The following is a 27,294-nucleotide window of genomic DNA, read 5'->3' on the forward strand; positions in this document are numbered from 1 at the left end:
TTGACAATTAGTTTTGACGCGCGTGCCAGGGCGGGATCCTCCCCGCTGAAAACGAAAGCCAAACGTCCCTGGAGACACACACTCGCAAGACTTCACTGCGCTTCCCCAACTTCTCTCCCTCCTTCCTCAATTCCTCCATGGACGAATCCTCGCTGCAACTCGTCTCCGAAATTGGAAGACGCCTCGCTCACCGAACTCGTCCCAACAAGGACTTCATAGTCAAATCCCTCGCAGTAAGCTTCGCCTTCCCACGCATTCTGCGCCACCATCGCATGCTTTGGCTGCCTTCTCTTTTTTTTTTTTTTTCTAAACGCGCCACTTGCGCCGATTATAATGCATTTTGCACTCGTTTTTGTTTTGAAATTGATAATAGTTTGTAAACATGTTCGTGATTTCTGTCTTTTGCCGATGAATTTCGAGTGCGTTGAACTTGGTTGTAATAGAAATTGGTAATAGATTTCTGAATGTGCGTTAATTCGTATTTCGTTGTTTGAATTATCCGTCTCAAGAATTAGCATAACAGGTTGAATTTGATTACTTGGTGATTAGTTAGATGTTGCTAGTAATTGGATACTTAGTTACTCTTCTATGAGTTTATCAGTCACTTTATCGCTCCATTGTAATCAGTTTCAGTTTCCTTTCTAAAATGTTTTTCAGTGTTAGTGTTTACCTTAGATGCTGGTATGCTGACCGAATTGTTATTGTTTTGTTGTGCAGAAAGCTGCAAATGCTTTGTCTTTGATAAAGCAGTCTTCTCAACCGCGAACGGCCAAAGAAGTACAAGCTGCTAAGAAACAGGAAGATACTTTAAAGCCCCTGGCAAATGCTGTGGTTTGTGGTGGTCTGCTTCAACATGCAGATAAGGAAGTTAGGCTTCTGGTTGCCGTGTGTGTCACTGACCTTTTTAGAATCATGGCACCTGTACCGCCTTTTGAAGACAAGCATTTGAGGGTATCCATTATATGTAGCCTATTTAAAATATGTGCAGTCTTCTTTTTCCTTTTTTTTTTGCTTGTTAAGTATGTAGGTCCTTGAGTGCTTTAATTGTATACAACTTTAATTTAATGATTGTGGTGCTGACTGAAGATGTATTTTTTTTTTCCAGGATGTATTTAAACTTATTATTAGTTTGTTTGAGGATCTAGCTGATACCGCAAGTCCATTCTTTTCAAAAAGGGTTAAAGTATTGGAGACAATGGCTCAATTAAAGTGTTGTGTGATAATGCTGGAGATTGACAGCATAGACCTGGTTCTTGAGATGTTCAATATTTTCTTCTCTGTTGTCAGGTTGAGATCTACCTCCTCTCTCCTTGTGCTTATTATTTATTATTTTACCGGATTTCTTAGCTTGTGATCTAATCTGGAAAAAATCCTAGGTCTATTTATATGGGCACTGTTCTGTGTCTGACTTGTGAGACAAAATTGTTAGTTTTTAACCTAGAAGGGATTTGCCATATTATTCATTTGTCCTTACTATTAAAGTTATGGAATACATTAGTTGGTGGGACATGGGAGGTTATATTTTAATAGCTGTATCTGTTATTTCTTGTGCAGAAGCCATTCCTTAGAAATATGCAGTCCATTTATGATTGTTGACTTTAGTGGAATAGTCGATGACACCTAATCCACCTTACCCTTTTTGCAGAGATGAACACCTTTTAATTAATGATAAACATTTTGAATGAGAGTGAGGAGGCTTTTCAGCAACTATTGGAAGTGATTTTGCAAAATCTTATAAAGCGAAAAAAAGTAAGAGCTTTTTTTGTTATTTTTAATCTTAGTTTATACATATTTTTCCTAATACTTTCTTCATGATAAACAAATGTTATATGTATTTTTTTTTTTTGATCAGCAAAGATAATATAATTTTATATAGAAAATAGAGTAAGATGGTTCCCAAGGGCAGACTAGGGCAGTCTCGAAAGGAACCAAACTGGAATAAGAAATGTACATGTAAGAAGACCCTATAGTTCTATCCTTGTCTAACAGCAAAAGCCTCTATAAGGTTAGATGACCATTGATTGTAGTTAGTTACAAAATCCTTCTCATAGTTTCTTAGCCATGTCCAAAATAGAAATGTAGCATCCTCCATCAGTTTGTTTCCATTGAAGGTCCCATTTGAGAAAATAATGTTATTTTTCATCTGCCACACTGACCATGTAAGCGCCACCCACCAAACCCTCCACCTACTGACACAAATTCCTTTGACCCCGTCAATCATATGTTGGGCAAAATGTTGCCTTTGATGCAGTGGAAAAACAGTGGAGATATTCACCCAGGACGTGGTTTCCCACCAGAGAGGTATGATTTTGCTACAATGGAAAAAAAGGTGTGTCGTATCCTCCACTGTACTTTTGCAGAATGGGCATGTTTGGTCCTGTATTTCCACCTGCCGTCTATTTAAGTTTGCTTTGGTGGACAATCTGTCTTGACGTAACCTCCAAACAAAAACTGCAGCTTTGGATGGAATCCGCAGTTTCCATAATTGCGCAAAATCTGCAACATCTTCCCCCTGCACTGCATCCCCCCACAGCATGTCGTAATCAGTTTTTGCTGAGTATTGACCAGAGGGTTCTGGTTTCCAGACCCAATCATCCCTGCAATTCAGCTGGACCCTCACTGCTGCCACCTCATTTATGAAATTGTCAGCCATAGATACCTCACGATCAAATAAGTGTTGCCTCCATTGAAAATTCCATTCCCAACCAGAGGCTTTGTGCTCTCCCATTTGCTAAATAAGGTGATTCTGTTGGCAAGAAATAAGATATAACCTTGGGTATTTGGCTGCCAATGTTGTCCCACCACAAGTCCACTTGTCCTTCCAAAATTTTATTCGATCACCACAACCCAACTTCCACTCTAAGCCATTGTGAAAAGCAAACTCTTGTTGTGGATGATGGAGTGCCAATTTCAGATCCCTCCACCAAGAAGAGTCATTAGAACCTCGAGATGCTTCATCTAAACTCCTCCAACCTCCGTACTTTGATTCCAGCACTTTAGCCCATAGCTCTTTATGGTTTTGGAATAAGCTCCATTTCCATTTGCCCAACAAAGCCAGGTTGAAACTGTTAACATCCTTGATTCCCAACCCCCCTCTTTCTTTTGGGAGACACACCGTCTCCCATTTGACCCATGCAATCTTAGATTGATCATGGCCGCCTCCCCAAAGGAATCTTCTCTAGATACCTTGAAATCTTTTTATCACCCTTGTAGGAACCCTGAAAAAAGAGAGAAAATAAATGAGAATAGATATTAGGACGGATTGTATGAGTGCCACTCTTCCCCCCAATGATATATGTCTCTGCTTCCACCTAGCTAGTTTCCTCTCACATTTTCTAAGAATAGGATCCCACAACTGACACCTTCTTGGATTATCCCCAATGGGGATTCCCAAGTAGACAAAAGGGATGGACAACAGCTTGCAATTCAGATTATCAGCCACATTTTGCTTCCACGACTCCAGCATACCGATTGCTTCGATACTACTTTTTACAAAATTATTTTTGAGGCCCGATACAAGTTCAAAGGTCCTCAAAATTGATTTGATTGCAATAGTATTCTCTAAAGTTGTCTCCCCAAAAAATATTGTGTCATCCGCATATTATAACAAGCTAATGTTCACATTATTGCTTCCCACTGAATACCCTCTGAATATATTTTTCTCCACAGCTTGTCTCATTAGGCCATTCAGACCCTCAACAACTATATTAAACAGAAGTGGCGCTAATGGATCGCCTTGTTTGAGGCCTCTTTGAGGTCTGAATTCAGCGGAGGGGCTCCCGTTCACCAAGACTGAAACTGATGCAGAAGACAAACATCCTGCAATCCATTGTGTCCATTTGGAGCAGAAATTCATCCTCCTCATCATGTATTTCAGAAAATCCCATGATACCGAGTCGTAAGCCTTCTCATAATCAACTTTGAACACTAGGCATGGCTTTTTACTTCTCTTAGCCTCCTCTACCACTTCATTTGCAATAATGACGCTGTGCAGCAAGTGCCTACCACTTATAAAGGCTGATTGCCGTTCATCTATAATGGAAGAAATAACTTTCTTCAATCGATTGGCCAATAGCTTGCTCACTATCTTGTAGACACAACCTATTAGGGAAATAGGTCTATAGTCATGAAGGGATTGCGGATCAGACACCTTAGGAATCAATGCAATAAAAGAGGCATTGCTTCCTTTTGGAAAATGTCCATTAACATTAAATTCGTCCAAGAAGCGCATGACATCAGACTTAATTGTGGGCCAAAACTTCTTGATGAACTTGAAGTTGAAACCATCAGGGCCTGGGCTTTTTTCACTCCCACAGCCCCAAACGGCCTCCTTGACTTCGTCCTCCCGAAACCTCTCGATCAGCAAGTCATTCTGTTGCTGGCTGACAGTCTGAAATGGAATTCCATCTAGTGTTGGTCTGTGGAAATCAGTCTCCTGAAATCTCTTTAAAAAGAACAATCTAACTTCCTCCTTCACCTTTTGAGGATCTTCAACCCATACTCCGTCAATCAAGATCCCTTTCATTAAATTATTTCTTCTATTTGCGTTCATCAATAAGTGGAAGTATCTTGAGTTGCTATCTCCTTCTTTAATCCACCTAGCCCTGGATTTTTGCCTGAGCAGCGACTCATGAGAAAGGGCAGCTGCCCACAAGTCTTGCTGCAGCTGCCTTCTAGCATTAGCCTCCTGGGGTGATAAAAGTCTATCAATTGTCTGCTCTTCCAGCCTGTTTAACTCCCCCTGAATCTGCTTGTACTTCTTGTAAGTATCTCCAAACTCTTCCTTGTTCCAAATCCGCAGTCTTCTTTTAAGGCATTTTAGTTTTTCTTTAAGTACGTACCCACCCCAACCTCCTATCTGAGTAGATGTCCAACATTCATGGACTGTTTTTGTAAAGGAGCTATCCTTCAGCCAGCAATCCATGACCCTAAAAGGTTTGGGTCCCCAATCAATGATCTTTGATCTTAGCAGAATAGGACAATGGTTAGAAAAGTTTCTCTCTAGAGTGTATTGGGTTGTATCTGGCCATTTTGCCATCCATTCATGAGATATCAGAAATCTATCCGGTTTGCTTTTAGCTGAACCATTTGGCCTGAACCAAGTGAAATTTCTGCCCACCCATGGCGCATCCTCTACCTCCAATTCATCGATCCAGTCGTTAAACTTCTTGATGCTAGTATCAGCAGCCCCGTTACAGCACTGCCCCATCCTCTCTGCTGGATTTCTCATATTGTTGAAGTCCCCCAATATACACCATAACCCCCCACTGTTTTGATTCCTCAACTGCTTGATGCTGTCCCAAAGTACTCTTTTGTTCTGAATGTCGCATGGTGAGTAGATGCACATAATGTGAACCAGTTGGTCTTCCTTGATCCAATGGCCTTTCAGTAAGATAAAGCCTACTCCATCTATTTTGCTTTGCAATTGAAAAGCTTCATCGCTCCACATACACAGTAAACCGCCTGCTGTGTTGTTTGCAGGCTGAGCTTCCCACTGTACTGCTGAATCCCCCCACAATGTTTGACATAATCGCTTATCAATGAACTCCTTTTTTGTCTCTTGGATACAAATCATATCAATGTGTTCTTTCTTGATCATTCTTCTTATTGCGCCCCACTTCACTCCCCTCCCTAGTCCCCTAACGTTATAGGAGATAATATTCATGGGATATGCCTTCCTTCTCCCAGTCTCTGTGCCTTCTTTTTATCTCTTTCCTCCATGTCTTTTATTTTCCTGATTATCACCCCTTGCTCTGTGTCACTAGTTACCCCTATTTCTTGGGCCATGTTCCATATCATTACTGCCTCCTCCATAGTCCTGTTCTTGGGTTTTTCATTCTCCCTACCTTGCACTACTGTCTCCTCCGTTTGACTGCTATCACTCTCCCTTCGTTGCAATGTTTGAGTGCATTCCACATGCCGTTTGGGCCCACTGCTTTCGACTCCCCTAGTATCTTCAGGCAACCTAGTTTGCTGATCTCTGGTCAGTATTTTAATTTTTGGGGCTGTATGTATGGTTGGTTGAGTTGGGGGGTCCAGTTGCAATTTCTGTTTGCACCTCCGAGATCTTGAGTAGACCATCCAGTTATTGCTAGGTGTGTTTTTTGATGGTTGTGGGCTGCTAGTACTGGCTTTGTTAATTTTGGAAGGGGTGTGGTTAGGAAAGCCCAACTCCCTACTAGCCACGTTTGTTCCCATGTGATACTGTGTAATCTTTTCTCCCATCAGGTCTACCACTGCCACGTCATCATCTTTTCTAACTTCTGGAGTTCCACTAGGATGCATAAAGTGCACCCCTTTTGAAATGGCGGTGTCATTGGTGAGAGCATTATTTTTTGGTGCCTTCTTTCCCTCCACTGCACCATTTCCTCTTTTGTGAAAGTTCTTATCCACCTCGGGCTGAAGCACCTCCCTGGCATCCTGCACCCCATGGTCTTGACACCTAGCTTTTGCGTGAGACGCCTCCTTTGAACTGGACCCCTGACAAGCCACGTGGTCTGTGGGTGGGTCTGCACACATGACCGTTGTGGTTGGTGAAGGTATTGGTGGTTTGAACTGCAGGTCCAAGGCATTATCCAGCAGACGAAGCGGTGGGGTTGGACCGGTGGATAAAAGCGAGGATCCATCGTCAGTGCTTCCGGCAGTGGGCTCGCGTCCTGGCCAACGGCAATCGGCGGTGCCTGACACAGTGGTAGTGTCGACGTCGCCGACTTGCTCTACAATGACCACCCGTCGCCGCTCGGTCGCGTTTGGCAGGCCCGGGATACTCACGGCGTCACCTCCGCCATCGTGAAGATCGTGATGGGGCCAGCTTTGCTCAGGCACGAGTGCCGACGTCGGAGGTGCGACTTCACCTGCCTCAAGAAATGGCGTATCTAACTTTCCCGATATAGGCGTTCCAATACTGCTGTCATCAGATACGACTTCGTCCGACGACCATGCGTTTCGCATTCTCCGGCAATAACACGGCTCTACGTTCTGGCTACGTTCCTCTGATACGTAGATATCGAAGCTCTCCCCTCCTACGAACACCCTTACTGTATGCTGGATTGTCGGTCTCCAAGGAGTGCGGATGAGGACCCGTGTTCTGTCGACACGTCGGGCTGCTTCCATATCGTCATCAATATCCACCAGTTCCCCAAATAAGGCGACAATCTTCTGGATGTGCGTCTTTTCCATTGCTATTAGAGGAATTCCCCAGCATTGTACCCAGGTGATTCGTTGTCCCGGACGATGCCCTGGGTGCAAAACTGGTCCATTGCCTTTGCTAGCCCATGTGCGTCTTTCACTCCTTTAAATCTGGCAAAGCCAAACCTTCTCCCATTCTTGTTCTTCTGCTTAGGGATGAAGATCTCCCTCAGGTCACCCCACCTCCTAAAGTGATACCACAACTCCTTCTCTGTAATGTCCTCTGTAAAACGTGTGAAGTAAAATGTCGATATGTCGCCCTTATCCCGTCAGTTTTGTCGACTATATCCTTGCTGCTGTCCATCGTAGCTTGTTGTAGATGTCTGTCGAGGATCCTCGTTGAAGCTCGCTCTACCTCTCTCTCTTACCTCACTTCCTCTCCTCTCTCTCTCCCCCCCACTGTTTCTCTCTCTACACATACTTCTCTCTCTGGAGTAACGGCACACAAATGTTATATGTATATAAGCTTTGTGATTATAGATCAAATGTTGAGTGTAATGCATTCTCATTTATTTTCCCTTTTCCGTCCACAAGAATGTGGCTATTATCCACAAAATATTGTGCTTTATTGTTTTTTAGTCAATTTGCTTAGTCTATGTTATGTTTAAAGCCTTATACTTTTGTTTGATTTTGTAAAGTCTGATCTGATACAAATTATTGAGCAATTTGATTCTCACTTTAATTACTGGGAATACCATGTTCATAATTATGTAGTGGTAGTCATATTTAGATGTCACAAGTTTTACTTTTGTCTATTCAAATGTTTTGGATTTGCTAAACACTTCTCTATCTTAAAAGAAACCAGATTGTTTCAAAATCTCCCTCCAACTGTACAACAGGATGCAATTTTTGCTGCTGATAAACTTGCTGCATCGGTCATAAAAACTTGTGCACAAGAGGATGAGCTGAACCCCCTTGTTTGTGGGTTTTTAACAACTTGCATACATGACAGAGATGCTATGGGTAGTGAGCTTAAAGAATATTACTATGAAATTTTCTCTAAAGTTTTCCAGTGTGCACCTCAGATGCTTCTTGCTGTCATCCCAAGCTTAACTAAAGGATTATCGGTACACTACTTTATGTCACATTGTTTATAATTTTACATAAGATGAAACCAATTGTTTGAAATTAGTTCATTTATTTTTTATATGCTTATTCTGTTTTTTTTTTCAAATGTATTGATATTCTTACCCTTTTTCTTTTTCTATATTTGCAATCCCCTTCATAGGCTGCTGAGGTTGATGTTCGGATAAAAGCTGTAAATTTGGTGGGGAAGCTTTTTGCTCTTCAACATCCTGTTGTTCAGAAGTATCATGAGCTTTTCGTGGAGTTTTTGAAAAGATTTTCTGATAAATCTGTGGATGTTAGGATTAGTGCTCTACAATGTGCTAAAGCTTTTTATTTAGCGAATCCTTATGATGGGACAGATTCACGTGAAATTATGAGTAAGCTCCTTCATAAATATTCTTGTACTTGTTTGTCTTTTATTGATATTAAGTGATTTGTGATAACCTTGCAATTGAGCAGCTTCTATTGGAGATCGATTATTAGACTCTGATGACCAAGTGAGAAAGCAGGCAGTTCTTGTTACCTGTGATATTTTTAGTTCAAACCTAAAACTTGTTTCATCCAAACTGTTATCTCAAGCCACCGAAAGACGCTGGGATATAAAGGCATGTGCTGTTGAATTTTGTATGCTCGATGAAGGATGGAATAGTGAAAATAAAGAATTCCTAACACTTGGTAATGCTTTTCCAGATAACTGTTAGAAAGAGTGCCTTGCAAAAGTTGATAAAGATATATCGAGATTACTGCAAGAAATGTTATGAAGGCAGCATGACAATTAGTGATCACTTTGAAGAGATTCCATGTAAAATTATGATGCTGTGCTATGATAAAGATTGTAAGGAGTTCAGTTCAGCTTATGAATTTGAAATTGCTAGTTGAATCAAAATTAGTGTTCGCTTGTTAGAAGTAAAGGTTATTTTTTTACAACATTTCAGGTTCCAGAACATGGAATTTGTTCTTGCTAATGATCTATTCCCTGAGGATCTTTCGGTTGAGGAAAGGACAAAACATTGGATGCACATGTTTTCTCTTTTCAGTTTTCCTCATGAAAAGGCATTGGATAATATTTTGACTCAAAAGAGAAGGTACCTATACCAACATGCTATTGTTAACAGGACGAAAATAGAGTATTGTTTACCAATTGTTCCGTTTTTTTTTCAGGTTCCAAAATGAAATGAAAAGCTATTTGGCTATGCGGAAGAAATTGAAGGTACAAATAAAATGGTTGGCGGCATTTACTCATAATAAGGGAACCTTTTAGAGTTTTTCTTGGTTAGAAATAGGTGGAATACTTGAAGAAGTTGTTATATATTGCTGACAAAATGGCATTTATAAAGATATCTTGAATACAAACTAATGATTAATGAGTACTGAGTAGAGGCTTGCTACTTTTAATTTACGGTGGCAGATTTGGGAGTAGAAAACAGAGTTTGTTATTGCAATCTTATTATATCTGCCAAAGTTTTACTCATCCTAGAAGCTTATGCTATATGAAGGAGACATAAAGCATGATATTTTTGTTACAGTACTCCACACATGAAATATCTTCAAGCTTAAAGAATGACAAATCATAGATGATAGATACTTCACTGCCTTATGCAGAAATTCATACTTGAATAGATATAAGGGTGGCTTAGAGGCACTGATATGTGCATTCTGCTGCCATTTATATTAGATCTGTGGGATACTGTGAGTGTATACTCTGTAAGTTAACTCTACTAGTTAGAGTTAACCCCTAGTCAGTCAATACAGTTGTGTACCAGACAGTTAGTTAGGACAGTTGTCATCAGTTAGTTAGAGTCTGTGTCTATATATACCAGACTGTAAACAGAGACTCATTGCCTTATTGTAATCTCTCTATTGTTAGTAATAATATCAGTTTATCAACAGATACAGATGTACATATTGTACACCTGCCCTGGTATTGCTTCCCTGCCTTTTGGAATTTTCCTGACTGTTAACATTTTTGGCATCATTGAAGAGGGTTGAAACTTAAACAATTTGATATGTTTTAGAGCTCTTGAAATGTGTCAGATATCTTCAAAATGTTTAGAGATTTGAAAAAGACACGCAAAAGAGTTAGAAAACATTCTTGAAATGGAAATAAACTCAACAAAACACAAAAAATATAAAGGTTTCAAAATATGTTGAAGGATTTTGATTTTTGATTTGTTTAGGATGTGATGTGTCCGCTTACATGTGCATTGTAGGTGAATGTTGAGGATGAATGAATATGTGATCAAAGGAATTTAGATACCTTATGAAAGAACTTGTTTAGTACAAAAGCTTAAGCCATCAGGTTTCAGGAATGGTTTTTGTGTGTTTTCTCTATCAATGTGATAGTCTCTATGTCAAAGTAATTAATTCAAAAGTAGAGAGGGTTATGAATGAAGTGATTTGGTGCCTGGTGGCTACCCTAAGATTTTAGATTATTTTGGCTGTTGTAGCCAAATTGAAGGAAGTTTCTGTTTTTGTAGGAATCAGGCAATAGTCTTTAATGTGGATTATTTGATAAGTTTTTCCACCATTTTACTTAGGCTATTGTTCGAAATTTCCCCTCTATGCTGAAAGGCTTGGAAAAGCAGTTCCAAAAGTTGTTGGAACAGAAAAGTTCTGTTAATGACAAGCTGATTGAGGTCATAGCAAAGGCAGGCTCTCACATGTCTTTCAATCAGAGGTAACTATTTTTTTTTTGTATATATGCTGAATGTTTCTAACAGAATTACACATCAGAAAGTCTGCTTAAGAAAACTTACCATTGCTGCTACTATTTCAAAGAATTCTTTTATGACATGTAAAGCTGTTTGGTTTTAATTTAAAATATATATTTTTAAATTTTGAGCAGTTTTATCTGTAACTTTTTATTTCTGTAAACAATGGCTGTCTTCCTGGACTTTTGATGCAATAGCAGGATGTTGCTTCAAGACAAGTAATTTGTAGATACTTCGCATTCATGTTGTCAGCTGGTTAATTTTCAAAGATAGGTCGCCTTTTCTAAGGGTGATACTGATTTTGGGGCTTTCCCAAGATGTAAAGTCGCCTAAATGATCTAATAATTTATTTTTATGATTAAGGTAGTGAATGCTTGGAGTTAAGTTGAAATTTTGCTTTTAGTTGGAGAAATGTTAGCTTTGAATTGAATTAACCCTTTTGATTAAAAGTAGACTAATATTTGACTACCTTTCTAATTTAGTTTCCCTGTGTTTTCTGTGTGCAGTGATATTTATCCATTTCTAAAGAGAATTTGCTTGGATGGAACTCGAAGACAAGCCAAATTTGCGGGGTCTGCAATTGCTGCTTTAAGTTTTGAACAATCAGTTTTAAGAGTTATATGAGGTACACATTTTTGTTTGAATGCTACTTCCAACTATATATTTGTAATTTTAGTGAAGGAAAACAACTATTTTTAACATAACTTTTAATTTCCTTTTTGCTTAAAAAGCAAATGTTGATTGCTTTGTCTTGGGAAAATTCCAAGTCCTACATTGGTTAGAGATAGTCCCACATTTCAGAGAGTTATATGAGGTACACATTTTTGTGTGAATGCTACTTCCAACTTTATATTTGTAATTTTAGTGAAGGAAAACAACTATTTTTAACACAACTTTTAATTTCCTTTTAGCTTAAAAAGCAAATGTTGATTGCTTTGTCTTGGGAAAATTCCAAGTCCCACATTGACTAGAGATAGTACCAAGATAGAATATAAAAGTGAGCGGCAACCTTTACCCTATGAGCTAGCTTTTGGGGTTGAGTTAGGTTCAAATGCACACTCTAAGACTTTGGATATATCATCAAATAAAGCCAAACCTGTTTTGCAGCAAATTTTTTGCTAATCTCTTCTTGAAATCTTGAAATTAAAAAATCAAAATAGATAGCAGAGTAAAGGATTTAAAAGTAGTGAAATGTCATATAATAAATGGTGTCCAGATCCATAGTCAAACATGGCCTTTTAGAAAATTTTATTGACTAAAAAACTTTAACACAGTTTATTTGCTGAACACTTCTCTAAGCAACTGCACTTAGACTTTGTTTTGTTTATAGAAATAAATTGTTTAATTTTGGCTTTTTATTTATTGAACATGATGAGGCAAGGGACAATTTAATTAGTGGGCAATAAAGTGCTGTGAACAATATCTATGAGTTTTGGGTTATTAATTTGATTGTTTAGGGAAATTAATTAGGTTTTTCTTTTTCATGAATTTATGATTAATATTTTCTACCAAAGAAATAGTACGTTTGTTTTCTAAACAAATTGTTTCACTGGTTGCCTATTTTGATCGAAAACAATTAGACTTTAGTGGCTGGCCGAGTGTTGTGAGCAGTACCTGTGAGGTTAAGGACATGAATAATTAGGGTTTTTGTGGTATGTATGATATGTGTTTTTGGGGGAAATTTGATCTTTGGAGAGTATGATAGAATTGGGATTCAGTGTGCTAATTGTGTTTTCGGTTATCAATAATATCAGTTTATCATCATGGTATCTAGCTTTCTGATCTGTTTCATGGCTTTCGCAACTGGTGGCGATGGTGAGGAGGTTCTGGCGACCGGAACTCCAACTCCAATAACCTCTGTACCGATGAACCAATATGTTCCTCCTTCACCTCTGTCTATGACGAATTTCTCGCAACAAATCACTGAAAAGCTCAACAATAAGAATTTGTTGCAGATTGTAACTAACTAACAAAACCTAACCAACTGTAACTGATTCTAACCAACTTTAACTGATTCTACCAACTCTAAGATAGGTGCTGTTAGCAAAAGCTATCAGCCTTTACAATTAGTTTACAAAACTGTTTTCACAGTTGACTAACAACATACTCTAATACCCCCTTCAAACTCAAGGGGAAGAGTTTTCAGGAGAAACACTCTTCACATTGAGTTTGTCTCGAAGAACTTCAAATCGTGATGCCGAAAGAGGCTTGGTGAGAATATCAGCCCACTGATCTAGAGCTGGAACATGGACAATAGTAAGCTGCTTGGCCAGAATCTTCTCTCTTACAAAAAAAAAAATCAATTTCCATGTGTTTGGTACGGCTGTTAAAAATTGGATTGTGTGCAATAGAAACTGCACTCTGATTATCACAAAAAATAACAGGAGTAGGGAATGAAACTTGCAATTCTGTTAGCAGAGTATGAATCCAAGTTAATTCAGTGGAAGTCTGAGCTATACTGCGATACTCAGCTTCTGTACTAGACCTGGCAGTCACTTTCTGCTTTCGAGACCACTAAGAGATTAAGTTTGGACCAAGAAAGTAGCAGTCCTTGAGGTAGAGCGCCTGTCATCCCCATCTGATGCCCAATCAGCATCACAAAAAGCTCGAATAACTAAGGGCTTTGTAACAGATGTAGGTTGAAGAAGCAAACCATGAAACAAAGTGCCCTTCAGATACCTTAATATCCTTTTTACCACTGTTCAGTGAGAATCCAAAGGAGCAGCCATAAATTGGCAAACTTTGTTGACAACAAAACTTATCTCAGGTCTAGTAAGGGTAGCGTACTGTAATGCACCAACTACGGACCTGTATAAGGTTGGATCATGAAAAGCATTAGCACCATGTCGAGACAACTTGCAGTTGGATACCATTGGAGAAGAGATAGAGTGAGCTTCAGCCATGTTAGTCTTGTGAAGTAAATCTCTAATGTATTTGGTCTGAGTCATAAGGATAGAACTGTTAGGTAGATACTTGATTTTCAGACCCAGGAAATAATCTAGATGACCAAGCTGCTTGAGTGAAAAAGCAGTGTTTAACTTGTATGTAATCTGCTGTATTAGTGAAGGTGAACTACCTGTTAGAATGATATCATCCACATAGACCAGGAGATAAACAACATGCATCTGTTGGCGAAAAATCACTTTTGCTTCCAATAAAACCAAACTGCAATAAAGTAGATTTTAGTCTGTCAAACCACTGTCTTGGAGCCTGTTTTAAGCCATAAATGGCTTTGTTGAGTTTGCATACCAATGACTTATCTGCAACTTCAAAACCAAGAGGCTGAGTCTTGAAAACAATTTCTTCAAGTGACCCATTTTGAAAAACATTATTTACATCAAGTTGAAATAATTTTCACCCATGAGACAGCCAAAGTAAGGATGATCCGAATAGTAACAGGTTTGATCACAGGAGAAAAGGTTTCATGAAAATCAAAACCATGCACTTGATGAAATCCTTTGGCTACCAATCGAGCTTTGAACCTGTTAATGGAACCATCAACATTTTCCTTTACCTTGAAAACCCATTTACAACCAATAGCTTGCCTATTAGGAGGTAATGATACCAAGTCCCAAGTTCTGTTCTTTAGCAGGGCATCATACTCTTGTCGCATAGCAGTGAGCCAATCTGCATTTGCCAAAGCCTGTTTTACAGTTTTAGGCTCAGAATGAGAAAGGAACAGAGCAGGATGTAACCTAGGGTTGTGAATACCAGACTTAGACCTTGTTTGCATAGGATAAGTATTGACTGGTACAGAATTTGGTACAGAAATAGATTCTGAAGAGGATGAAGCAAGGGTAGTAGACTCTGAACTGACAGGCTAAATAGAGGCAGACACATTGGAAGCAGAATTTTGAGGTACAGACTCAGTGTTGCCAGAAGACTGAGTTGATAAAGGAGAAAACCCAGGAGGAACAGAAGCTGTATTAGACAGTTGAGATGTTTGAGAAATGGAAGAGACAGAGGGTGGAGAAAGATTTGGATTGAGACTAAAGTAGGAATCAAGGTTAGTGACTGAACTAGTAGAAGTGGGAAATAGATCAGAATAGGGAACCTTAACTCATTGAGCAAAACATCTTTAGAAATGTACACTTTACCACAAGAAGATAAGCATTTGTAACCCTTGTGGGAAGAGGAATACCCTAGGAATAAACATTCTTGAGAACAGAAATTCATTTTATGTGTATGATATGGTCTCAATAAAGGAAAACAGGCACACCCAAAAGTTTTAAGAAAATGATAATCAGGTTCCTTTTTAAACAAGGTAACAAAGGGAGTGACATTTTTTAGAGAAGCAGTGGGAAGCCTGTTAATGAGATAAACAGATGTAGTAAAAGCATAATCCCAAAATTGCAAAGGTAAAGATGCATGATGCAGCAATGTGAGACCCAGATCAATTATATGTCTATGTTTTCTCTCAACCACACCATTCTGATGATGAGTGTGAGGACATGTAAGTTTGTGAGAAATGCCAAAAGAGGCCAAAAGTGTGGAAAATGGTATGTATTCACCTCCCCAATTAGATTGGACACTTTTGATTGAGGTTAAGCTGTAGTTCAACCATGGACTTGAAAGTTTGAAAAATAGACATGGCTTCAGCTTTGGACTTTATAGGATATATCCAAGTATACCTAGAGAAAGCATCAATGAAAGAGACATAATATTTATAACCAGAATATGAGGTAATATGAGAAGGTCCCCACAAATCTGTAAAAATGAGCTCTAAAGGAGAATAGACAGAAGTAGAAGTATGAGAAGGTAATCTATGAGATTTACTCATACAGCAAGAAGCACAAAACCCTGTGGAATTTTTATTTGATTAAGAAATATTACAATGACTGAGAACAAGTTTCATTACATGATCATTAGGATGCCCTAACCTAGCATGCCAGAGATTAGCAATACTGAGAGAAGAAGAAACAAAATCAGACATTACAGTAGAACCATTATTATTAATAGTGAGAGCTGAACTAGGAGAGGCAACACTTGAAGCAGTAGACATCAGCAGTGAAGGACTCTCTTGAAGCTTGAGATTATGAAAGGAGTAAAATCCATCAGCACCAACAACTCCTTTAAGAAGGATCTTATTGGTCTCCTGAGATTTTACAAGACACACATGAGGGTGAAATTCAAAGAAAATAGAGTTGTCTTTGGCAAATTGACTAACACTTAACAAATTTTTCGAAATTGAAGGAACATGTAGTAACTTGTGAAGTTTAAAGGTTATGCCAACATCATTAAATATTTTGGTTAACTGAATTACTTCAGTTTTGTACGGGAAGGGTTGTAACTGATTTTCTCAGTTTTGTTTTGGTGGGCTTGTTTTTTATTTGTGTGTTTCACTAATGTATCAATCACCAGCAGTACCTCTGGTGCTGCTGTGTTCATTTTGATTATTATATATATATATATTATTTGAGGCCCTTCAAAAAAAAAAATGATGAAGAACCAGTGTTAGAAATACTTAAACCTTCACTATTGCCTATGAATATCTGATCTGGTGCATCAAAGTGGGTGAATTGTTTAATATTCTGTGAGTCTCCAGTAACATGAAAGCTGGCTCTAGAATTTGGAATCCAGGTGGTACCAGCTTGCCCATTCCCTTGAGAGGTTGAACTAGTGATCATGGCACTGAGTTGACTATGACTTGGACCAGAAATCGTAGAATTCGGATTAACCCAGGTGTTTGAGGTTCTGACTGAACCAGTAGAGTGTGGGATAGGCTGTAATGTAGTGGGATCAATGAAAGTTAAAGATTCATGAGGATGGAAGGTCACATCAGACTGAAAATGACAAACATTAGTTGTGTGCCCAAATCTGAGACATATTTGACATTAAAAATTTGCAAATCGTCCACCACCACGACCTCGGCTGGAGCCACAAGAATAACCAATTTTATAGGTGTTTGGATACAAACAGCCTTGCGTGTAATTTATCGAAGTAGAGTTCGTCACCTGTGCTTCTTTGTTGTAGCGCATGAGTCAAGTTTCATGTCTGTAGAGCAATGCTTCAATCTCTACGATGGACGAAACTTGCTTTTTGCTTTCAATAACAGAAACCACCGACGCGTAATCCGACGATAGTCGTTCAAGCAGCGCATCAACGTATTCCTCATGATGAACAGGGACACCAACACCAGCAAGTTCATCCACAAACCCTTTGATTTTTTGCAAGTACTCCTTAATTATTTTGTCGTCAAGAGTAACTGCTCTCATGGCAGTGTGGAGCTGTCTTGCTCTAGTTTTCGTGTGAAGACTAAAATGCTCATGAATTTTATCCCAAAAACAACACTGATTTAGAAAGAGTTGACTGCAGCCATACCAGGAGTGTTTGATCTTGGACTTCCTAGGCTTCATAATCAGGGTTGATACGATCAACAACACGATCATCTTCTGTGAGATAACAAGGAGGAATAATCGGATTAATCACGAAATGTTGCAATCTGTGTGACTTAATAACAGGTTCAACATGTTGACAGCAGTGAAGATAGTTGGAATCATCAAGTTTTTCAGCCACAGAGTTGGGAAATGATTGAGGAATTGAATTGGAAGGAGTGGAAGCCATGAACACAGAACACTGGACCTTGTAAAGGAACTAAGAATTAAAAAAAATGGCTCTAGATACCATGTTGAATAAACTAAGAGAGAGAGAAGGAAGAGAAAACTTGTTGAACATAAAGGCTAATTTTATTGATTATCAAAAGTTAATAACAGAAGGTTATAAAAGAGGTATATATAGACCTTTGTTTTGTTATTGTAACAGATTGTAACTAACTAATAGAACCTAACCAATTCTGACCAACTCTAAGATAGGTGCTGTTAGCAAAAGCTAACAACCCTTACAATTAGTTTATAGAACTGTTTTCACAGTTGACTAACAACATACTCAAATAGTCGGAGATGTCGCAACCTACCGTGAGCACATGGACTCCATTCTTGAAGGTCTTCTCAGGAACTTTGATTTGGTTATTGCTCTCATAGAGAGTTGTCTTCCACATATCTCTTATAAAGAAACTGAAGGTTTAATCCTCACGCAAGAACTGTGACTCCAAAAACATGTCAAATTCAGCTCTTCAAGTAATTCTTTTTCAGCTTCAGTGAGATTCACTCATGGAAACTCTTCGCAATCCATGACTGATGATGATTCCAGCCCCAATTCTTCCTCTAATACCACTATGACATACACGAACCAACTCTCCTCTGATTCTAGGATTTCTGGTGGTTGTAACAATCGAGGTGGAGGTGGCTTCAACTGTGGTGGTGGTCGTAGTGGTGACCGTTGTGGTCGAAGCTTAGTTCAGTGTCAAGTATAATCACACTGCTCTTACATGTTACAATCGCTTCAATCCTCAGTATCAGGCCTCCAACAATGGAAACAATGGCAATGGTAATCGCTCTAACTGGTCTCAAAACCAGAATCAGAATTGGAACAACTCCTCTAATTCCAATTGGCACACTCAGCATCAAAATCAGAACTGGAACAACTCCTCTGGTTCTAATTGGATTTCATAGCAGCAAAGAAATATGCACTCTGGGCAATCTCAGAACTCTGGAAATCGTTCTTCTCAATCTATGGTAGCCAATTCTGATGCTGCTTCTTCGAGTTCTTGGTTTCCAGATTCTTGTGCATCGTTTCATGTGACCAACAACTCTCACAATATCCAGCAAAACTCACCTTTTGAGGGTCCAGATCAAATCTTTATTGGTAATGGACAAGGTCTGAAAATTTCTGCCTCTGGTCACTCTAATTTTCCTTCTCCCTATAATCCTAATATTAATCTTGCCCTCAAACACATGCTTCATGTCCCTCAAGTCACTAAATATCTCATCAGTGTAAGCAAATTTGCTCATGATAATCATGCTTTCTATGAATTTCATGCTAATTGTTGCTTTGTCAAATCTTAGGATTCCAATGATCCTTCTTCAAGGTGATGTTGGACCTGATGGGTTGTATCAATTTCCCAATCTCAACTCTGCCCAGCTGTTTCTTCTTCAACCACTGCTGTTTCTCCTTGTATAAGCACTGTTTCTACTTCTGGTTGTAATAATAAAGTGCCCAATTCTGTGTATACTTGGCACCTTAGGCTAGGACACCCAAACTCTCAAGCTTTAAAGTTTGTTCTTAATAGTTGTAATCTGAAATTGTCTATTAAGGATGATCTGCCCTTTTCTTCTGCTTGTTGTATGTGCAAGATACATTGTTTACTCTCTCATCCTTCTCAAACTATGTATAAATCTCCTTTGGAATTAATATATAGTGATTTGTGGGGGATTAGGGGGGGGGGGGGGGGGGAGTTTCGTACCTTCTCTTCTTATCATAATGAAGTTGGCATTCTTCATAGGCTTTCTTGTCCTCACACCCATCACCAAAATGGTGTGGTTGAATGCAAACATAGACACATTGTTGAACTTGGTTTTTCCTTGCTAAGTGATGCTTTCCTTCCTTTAGGTTTTTGGGATCATGCTTTTGTTACTGCAGTTATTTGATTAATCGTCTACCCTCCGCTCCTCTTAATTTTGACACACCCTATCATGTTTTGTTCAGTACTTTTCCTGATTACTCATTCCTTAAAGTCTTTGGCAGTGCTTGTTATCCTTTTCTACGTCCTTATCACTCTCACAAGCTTGAATTTGCTCCACTGAATGTGTCTTCCTTGGATATTCCACCAGTCATAAAGGTTACAAGTGTATGTCTCCCTCTGGTCGTATTTTTATCTCCAAAGATGCTCTCTCATAAGTTAAAATCGACTTATGTACCTCAATTTATGAAGAAGTTAGACAATGGAACTTATATAAAAGTTAAAGTGTACAAGTTGATTTTCATATATGAAAGATATTTGATTTATTTTATCTCTTTGATTCATGCTATTTTATTCTCCTGTTAGTGTTTACTGAACAGTTTATCCAAACGGTTCTTTGTACGGGCTTTGAGCCTAATGGAACTGAGGTTATATAAAAATATAAACCATTTTTTAGGCTACTATTTATAGCATATGCTTTATGTAAAGCTTGAGCTTCAATTATGTTGAGTCAATTAATAATTGAATCATAATGAGGTTCATTTTTTTTTTTTTGCACAGCAAAAATTAGTATTATATATTATGAATAATGCAGTACTAGATGTACTGCAGATAGGAGAAAAAGTACAAGGCAAAAATGCCTAACCCAACTGAAATAACAGAATAACAATAGATAGGCCAAAAGGAAATCATCCCCTAAGACAACTCCTCCCTCAAACTAGTGGACCATTGATTAAAATGAATATGGAAATCTTTGTCCATATATTTTAACCATGCCCAAGTGTGGAATAAAGCTTCATCCATGACTTTTCCGGAGTCGAAAATCTGGTTATTAAAAACCATTGAATTTCTATGCTTCCAAATAGTCATGGATATAGCTATCCAAAGCACTGCCCATCTATTATCTATACATCTATTGCTACTCCAGCTTGAAAATTGAATAAAGTGGTCTTTGGGATCAGTGGGGAAAGGACCCACTCTGTCAGCCCATCTCAAAGCCTCCCACCAAAGACTCCTAGTTCTTGAGCAAGCAAACATGATATGGCCAGCAGATTCCTCCTCTCCATCACATAAAGGACAAGAATACGATGGTAGGCACACCTGCCTTCTTCTAAGGTTAGCCTTAGTAGGCAATCTATCTTTAAAAATTTTCCAAGAGAATGCAGCTGCTCTTGGAGGAATTTTCAATTTCCACATAAGCCTGGAAGCATTATCTTCATATTCTGAGCTGCCATCTTCCATGAGAGAGTTATATGCTGACTTTGTAGAATAGGATCCACTAGAGTCGGCCCTCCAAGTGAGATGATCCATTCTAGAAAGGTGAAGTTGCACCCCATCGATCTCATCCATGAAAGCTGCCACCATGTCAATTTCGTGGTCGAAAAAATTTCTCCTCCATTGAAACTTCCAATCCCACCCATTTTCAACATGCTGACCCATTGAATTGATAGTAAGGTCCTGCTGCTGGCTCACCTGATATAAAACAGGGTATTTGTCTTTAAGGGTTATATCGTCTCCCCTCCATATGTCTTTCCAAAACTGGATTCTGGCCCCATTACCCACCTTCCACCTCAGGTTATTGATCAAACTATTCTGGTGATGTTGCTGGAATAAAGATTTTAAATCCTTCCACCAGGGAGAATTATCAGCATTGCCTCTACCATGTAATAAGGCATGCCATCCCCCATAGATAGACACTAAAGTTCTTGCCCAAAGCTGGTGAGGATTATTTGCCAGCTGCCACCCCCATTTACCTAGCAAAGCTTCATTAAACTTGTTCAGATCTTTAATGCCCAATCCACCTCTAGCTTTAGGTAAACAAACCGTATCCCATTTTACCCAAGGGATCTTAGATGTGCCATTATCACCACCCCAAAGAAAATTTCTTTGAATAGCAACTATTTTCTGAGTAACTTTTTTGGGAATTCTGTAGAAAGACAACAAATAAATAGGCATTGCTGTCAAAACAGAGTTGATAATGGTGATTCTGCCCCCCATGGAGAGGCATCTATGCTTCCAAGATGCCAACTTGGTCTGAAATTTGTTGATGATAGGCTGCCACACAGTCCCACTTTTTGGATTAGACCCCACTGGAATTCCTAGATACATGAAAGGAATATCCATCTGTCTGCAATTGAGAAAAAGGGCTGCATCTCTACACCAAGATTCTGATTTGCCCAAGCATCCAAACTGACTTTTAGAATAATTGATCTTGAGACCAGAAGCCAGCTCAAAACATGATAGGATTGACTTTAGAACTCTGACATTGGCCGAAAGAGCATTGCCAAAGAATAGAGTGTCATCTGCATATTGCAGGATATTTATATCTTCCTTCAAACTTCCCACTTGATAACTACTGTATAAGTTCTTGGATATAGCTGTCCTCATTAATCCTGTAAGTCCTTCTGCCACCAAATTAAAAAGGAGGGGAGCAAGGGGGTCACCCTGCCTTAAACCTCTCTCAGGAACAAACTCCGAAGTGGGACTTCCATTGATTAAGATGGATATTGAAGCAGTAGAAAGACAGCCATGAATCCACTTTCTCCACCTTTCACAAAAACCCATCCTTAACATCATATAATCAAGAAATCCCCAAGAGACCGAGTCATAAGCTTTTTCAAAATCAACCTTGAAAAACATGCAAGGTTTATTTTTTGATTTAGCTTCAGCTATGACCTCATTAGCTATCAACACTCCATGCAAAATATGTCTTCCTTTCATAAAGGCTGATTGCCTTTCATCAATGAGCTGAGGTAAAATAAGGGCTAACCTATTAGCCAAGAGCTTGGATACAACTTTGTAGACGCACCTTATAAGAGAGATTGGCCTGTAATCATTAAGAGCTTGAGGATCCTTGATCTTGGGAATAAGAGCTATGAAGGAGGCATTGCTTCCTTTTGGGAAAGAAGCATTATAATAAAATTCATCCAAGAAACGCATAAAGTCAGGCTTCAAAATCTTCCAAAACTTCTTGATAAAGTTGAAATTAAGCCCATCCGGGCCAGGACTTTTATCACCATGACACTCCCACACAGCTGAGGTTATTTCTGCATCAGTAAATTTAGCCACAAGGCCTTCATTCTCACTTTGACCAAGGGAAGGTAGGAGAACACCATCCAAGGTTGGTCGATTAAAATTCTGCTCAGAAAATCTATCTTTAAAGTGATTGAGGGCCTCATTTTTAACCCTACTAGGGTCCTGAACCCACTCCCCATCAATGATCAAACCTTGAATAGCATTGTGTCTTCTTCTATGATTAAGCATATTGTGGAAATAGGCTGAATTTCTGTCCCCTTCCTTTAACCATTTCACTCTAGCCTTTTGCCTCAACATAGATTCATAGGCATTAGAAGCATGCCACAGTTGCTCCTGAAGAGACTTCTTGAGATCCACTTCAGATTGATTCATTATTCTGTCAGAAATACCAGCCTCCAAAGCGTTCAGCTCCTTCTTTAAATCCTGAATTTTCTTAACATTAATAACTCCATTGGATGAACTCCACTGTCGAATGCACCCTTTAATGAACTTCAATTTTTGCTTGAGGGCAAAACCTCCCCATCCATTAGGGTGATAATTGCTCCACTTAAGGGCCACCATGTCCTGAAAACCCTTGTCCTGCAGCCACCAATCCATGACCTTGAAAGGCTTAGGTCCCCAATCAACAAAATTGGATCTTAGAAGGATAGGGCAATGATCTGAAAAATCTCTGTCTAGAACAAACTGTGTTGTGTCAGGCCATTGAATCAACCAACTATCAGATATGAAGAACCTGTCCAATTTGCTCATTACACTTCCATTAGGTCTGAACCAAGTATATTTTCTGCCAATAGATCTAACCTCTTCTACTGCCATAAGAGAAATCCAGGAATTGAATTCAGCAATACTGGATGAATTAACCGAATTCTGAGATGAACTCAATCTCTCACTTTGATTTCTTATCGAATTGAAGTCTCCTAGGATGCACCACAATTCATTTTGATAAGAGGATTTCAGATGCAAGATCTCTTCCCATTGGTTTCTCTTCCCTTGTAAATCACAAGGCGCATAAACATTAGTAATGATGACTTTCTTATTTTCCTTTACCCACAAGCCTTCCAGCATAATAAAACCACTTCCCACAATCTTCCTATTCACCAAAAATGAATCATTATTCCAAATACATAACAAACCGCCAGCTGAATTAATAGAAGGAAGGCATTCCCAAGAAACATTGCTATCTCCCCACAAGTATTGACACAGCTTCTTATCAATGGAATCTTTCTTGGTTTCTTGAATACATAAAACATCAATTTTGTTGGCCAGGGTTAATTTTCGAATGGCTGACCTCTTGACTCCACTGCCCAATCCTCTAGTGTTGAGAGACAAAATATTCATGGATCAATTGTCTTGTTTCCCATCTCTGCTGTTACTGCATTTAAGTGACTTATATTATCCTCATCCAAGCTCTCCTTACCCCTGTTTTTGAAAAATTCATCAGAAGCTAAACCCAGTTGTCGGGCTATCTCCCAATGCTGATCTTCCTCCACACCAGAGAAATCATTATTAAAACTACTAGGGGGATTAGGACTATGGGGGGGGGGGGGGGATCCTGCTTAGGGGTCAATGGGCCTGATTGAATGCCACCATAACCATCCTCTACTTTATGAAGATCACAATTACTGCCTGTTACCATCACCCTTGCTTCCTTTTCACTTCCAATTTCATTTAAAACTGGGCCAAGATTTAATCGGGCCATAGACTTTGCTATTTGACATGTCCTTCTGCTATATACTTTAAAAACAGAGTTGGAGATGCCCTCTTTTCTAACTGGGCTTTTGTTCTCCTGGCCCATCTTCCAAGTAGCTACAGACTCCTTCTCACCTTGGGAAAACGAAGTACAGTCCCTATCCGCCAAACCCGACGAATTTGAATCCTTATTGACCATTGGAAATTCGTCATATCTGTTGACTAAAAGGTCTTCTTCCAAGGCCCATTGGTCTTTCATATGCAACAGGAAAGCAAACAATATTGTCATTAACTTTATTTTTAGGATTTTTGTTATCAAAAGCCTTGGTTTTGATAGTTACTAATTGTATCAAAGTAAGTCCTAGTTTGGATTAGCTTCTTGCTTATGGGAGCTTTTCGATTATAAAATCCAACTTTTAAGACTTCTCTAAGGCAAGAATTCAAAGCTTTGCTATGTTTATAGATGCTTATGGAGAAGATAGATGTGAAAGCTTATGAAAAGTTGAGATGCATGAGTTGATTTTAAGTTTTAACATATGGGATATTTTTTACTCATTTTATCTCGTTAATTCTTTTTTATTTTCCTCTCACCCAAGTACTTGTTGAGAAGATTATCCAAACTAGTGCTATGCTTTTTGGTTAATGATTGTCGTGTGATCAACCCTTACCTAGTGGATATTTGCTAAAATTATTTTTTGCAATGGCAAAAAATAGGTCCCCTGTTTTGAGCTACATTTCAACCTTACTCGTCTTTTGCCCTTTTACTATGTTACCTAAGTGTGTATCTTGCGGAAACAATTCTTATCAATGTCATTTGACTTTTTGGTGTAGAAACAAGAAATACTAGAAGATGTTTCAAATAAAAATCGTTTCAGCCTCTGGTGAGTATTATTATAACTTTTACTTTCTAGTTTTTCACCCCCCCCCCCCCCCCCTTATGAAAAATTGTGTTGACTAGCTAATTTTATTTTGCTATCCTAATTGTTGCAAATTAGTTCCTTATCATCTGTGATTTTGTTCTTGATAGAGGCAGGATTTTATTTCTTTACTGTCTTAGCTATGAAATTGTTGTATAGACCTGTTCCTTTTGTATAATAGGCTTTGATTTTTCTTCCGTTATTAGGATCCTCCTGATTGAAGTACACATTTCTCTATTTAAACCTTCGTCATAACCAATCTAATTCAAGGAATGAAAAATACCATCTTACACATAGTTATTTTAAATTTACTTATTCATTAGATTCATTAGATATGGTTGATACTTGCATTGACTTAGTGAGTTTTTTCTTGTGTCTGTCCAAACAAAGTATTGAATGTTTGGTGGAAAATATGAAAATTCTATCCTAATAATTTCTAATATACTCTGAATAAAAACAGAGATATTCTCTCCTTGATTAGTGCCTATTTACAACAAAGAACTCACCTTTAATACATATTTTATAGGTCTTGTTTGAAAAACATTTTATAGGTCTTCTATTTACTTTTGTTTATCTGCTAATTGCTTTTATATTGTCTCATCTCATCTATTACTTCTACTGATTTTTTTTATATATTTATGGGAGGGGAATGGTGCTTATATTTGTTTTGGATATTATTTGGACAGCTCATATACTTATTTGATTATTCGTGTCTAGCCTGGAAGTCAAATACATTTTTAATGTCCCATTGAAGCATAATTTGGATTATTGGTTATGCCACTTAATTAAATCCACTCTTGATTCTGTTGATTATTTCCCCCTGCTCCTTCCTTTTATGATACCATGGTGGGCAGTGTGAGGACTTGTATGCCTAAATTATTGAAGTTTACCTGCCAAATAACATCATACAGTAGTCCATTTATATCTGCAGTTTCATGCCAATGCTGGTATCTCATCTGATGTCACCTTTTTTTTGTTTGTTGTTCCATTGCCTTGAGACTTGACCAGCCTATAAATTTTAAACATTTATATCAGCTATTCATCTCGTTTTCCTGTATGACTTACGTTTAAGACGCCATTTTTTTGTCCTTTGAAAAAATTATAAGGTCTCCTGTTTCATGTTGCAGTGAACCTGATGAAGATTCTTCTCTCGGTAGTATAAAAACTACTGTTACAAGACACCTAGCTGCCAATGAGGGAACACCACTTAATAAAGAAAATAGTAAGTAGTGCAGCAACAACCAGCATATGGATCTTGTGGCTGATATTTTTGTATATTATAACAGGCATGGCCTATTAAGAGTATTTCTAATATTTGGAACATTCCCAAGCATATAGAGTTCTCTACTTGTTACAGAATCAGATAAACACAGAAAAATAACCTGTGAATATGTGTTCCATGGTCCTTAGGTGGAAATACAATTAGCAAAATGGGGCATACTAAACACTAGTTAAACTCTTAAAAGAGATGTTATAGAGGCAACAATCACTGCAACAAAGATAACTCGGCAATATTTAGTTTTTTGCTACTTGTTGATTCATCATGGTTTACAAGATTTTGTATGTGTTCAAGAATTTTCTCTGAATAATGTCAATTTTGTTGCAGCAAATGTAAATGAAAGGGGAAAAAGTACAGAGACATCAGCTTCAGAAGTTGTCAATACAAATTCATGTGTTGTAAGTCTTGCCCTGCTATATTTTGCTTCCCTCTTTGGCAAAAGTTTTATTTGGCTCTCTTTGAATTTTAGTTGCTTATTTTCAGGTTAGAAGAACAAGACGGAAAGTATAAATATTGTGTCGTGTTTCCACGGACACTGTGTCTAAAGACTGCATATTCTAACCCACAAGTTATGCACTAAAACTGCAACACATTGAGAAAATCAAGAGCTTGTGTTTATACATTTTCTTCTTTTAATCCCGTATGCATGTTTACACTTTTTTTTTGCAGGCTGCATATGTTTATACTTTAAACATTTGTCTTGCCTTGTATATAGTATTAATATTTCCATTTTGATACGATATTTTAAATTGTTTTACCCCTGGTAATTGTCCACACGAAACAAACGTTTTAACTTGTGGCCGTTTAGATATACTTCAAAATTGTAAATAGAAGAGAACTACATAAAAAATTAGGTACGTAGGAAATAAAAAATATATTTTAAGTTCC

At 38.3% G+C, this 27,294-nt stretch overlaps 2 protein-coding genes and 1 pseudogene across 4 annotated transcripts; 1 reads left to right on the forward strand and 2 right to left on the reverse strand.

Moving 5' to 3' along the window:
- LOC102668501 (sister chromatid cohesion protein pds5 pseudogene) lies at positions 1-27,163 on the forward strand (annotated as a pseudogene). Of its 2 annotated transcripts, NR_174999.1 has the most exons (17): positions 1-233; positions 718-951; positions 1,106-1,287; positions 1,646-1,749; positions 8,028-8,255; positions 8,417-8,633; positions 8,716-8,861; positions 8,947-9,091; positions 9,192-9,341; positions 9,418-9,466; positions 10,794-10,933; positions 11,474-11,592; positions 11,699-11,781; positions 25,042-25,091; positions 26,255-26,349; positions 26,734-26,804; positions 26,890-27,163. The product of NR_174999.1 is annotated as a sister chromatid cohesion protein pds5 pseudogene, transcript variant 2 (transcript). The 2 variants fall into 2 exon arrangements; NR_163816.2 differs by lacking the exon at positions 11,699-11,781.
- LOC102668009 (uncharacterized mitochondrial protein AtMg00810-like) lies at positions 13,670-14,284 on the reverse strand. Its single transcript, XM_006596708.1, has 2 exons — positions 14,217-14,284; positions 13,670-14,132 (listed from the first exon to the last, which is right to left on the reverse strand). The coding sequence occupies exons 1-2, from the start codon at positions 14,282-14,284 to the stop codon at positions 13,670-13,672; spliced, it is 531 nt and encodes a 176-aa protein (XP_006596771.1).
- Positions 14,305-14,700, reverse strand: LOC102668136 (uncharacterized mitochondrial protein AtMg00820-like). The gene has a single exon (XM_006596709.1). It carries the CDS (start codon positions 14,698-14,700, stop codon positions 14,305-14,307), a length of 396 nt encoding a protein of 131 aa, XP_006596772.1.
- Positions 27,164-27,294: the final 131 nt, after the last annotated feature.

The sequence above is a fragment of the Glycine max genome, chromosome 14 (assembly GCF_000004515.6).
Source record: "Glycine max cultivar Williams 82 chromosome 14, Glycine_max_v4.0, whole genome shotgun sequence".
In the NCBI taxonomy this organism is placed as follows: domain Eukaryota; kingdom Viridiplantae; phylum Streptophyta; class Magnoliopsida; order Fabales; family Fabaceae; genus Glycine; species Glycine max.

Bases quoted from the DNA above. Each gene is read 5' to 3' on its own strand.
- LOC102668136 (XM_006596709.1), bottom strand. From the start codon at position 14,700: ATGCAAACAAGGTCTAAGTCTGGTATTCACAACCCTAGGTTACATCCT.
- LOC102668009 (XM_006596708.1), bottom strand. From the start codon at position 14,284: ATGGGTCACTTGAAGAAATTGTTTTCAAGACTCAGCCTCTTGGTTTTG. The intron at 14,133-14,216 runs GTATGCAAACTC...ACTTTATTGCAG, and splicing joins AAGTTGCAGATAAGTCATTG to TTTGGTTTTATTGGAAGCAA.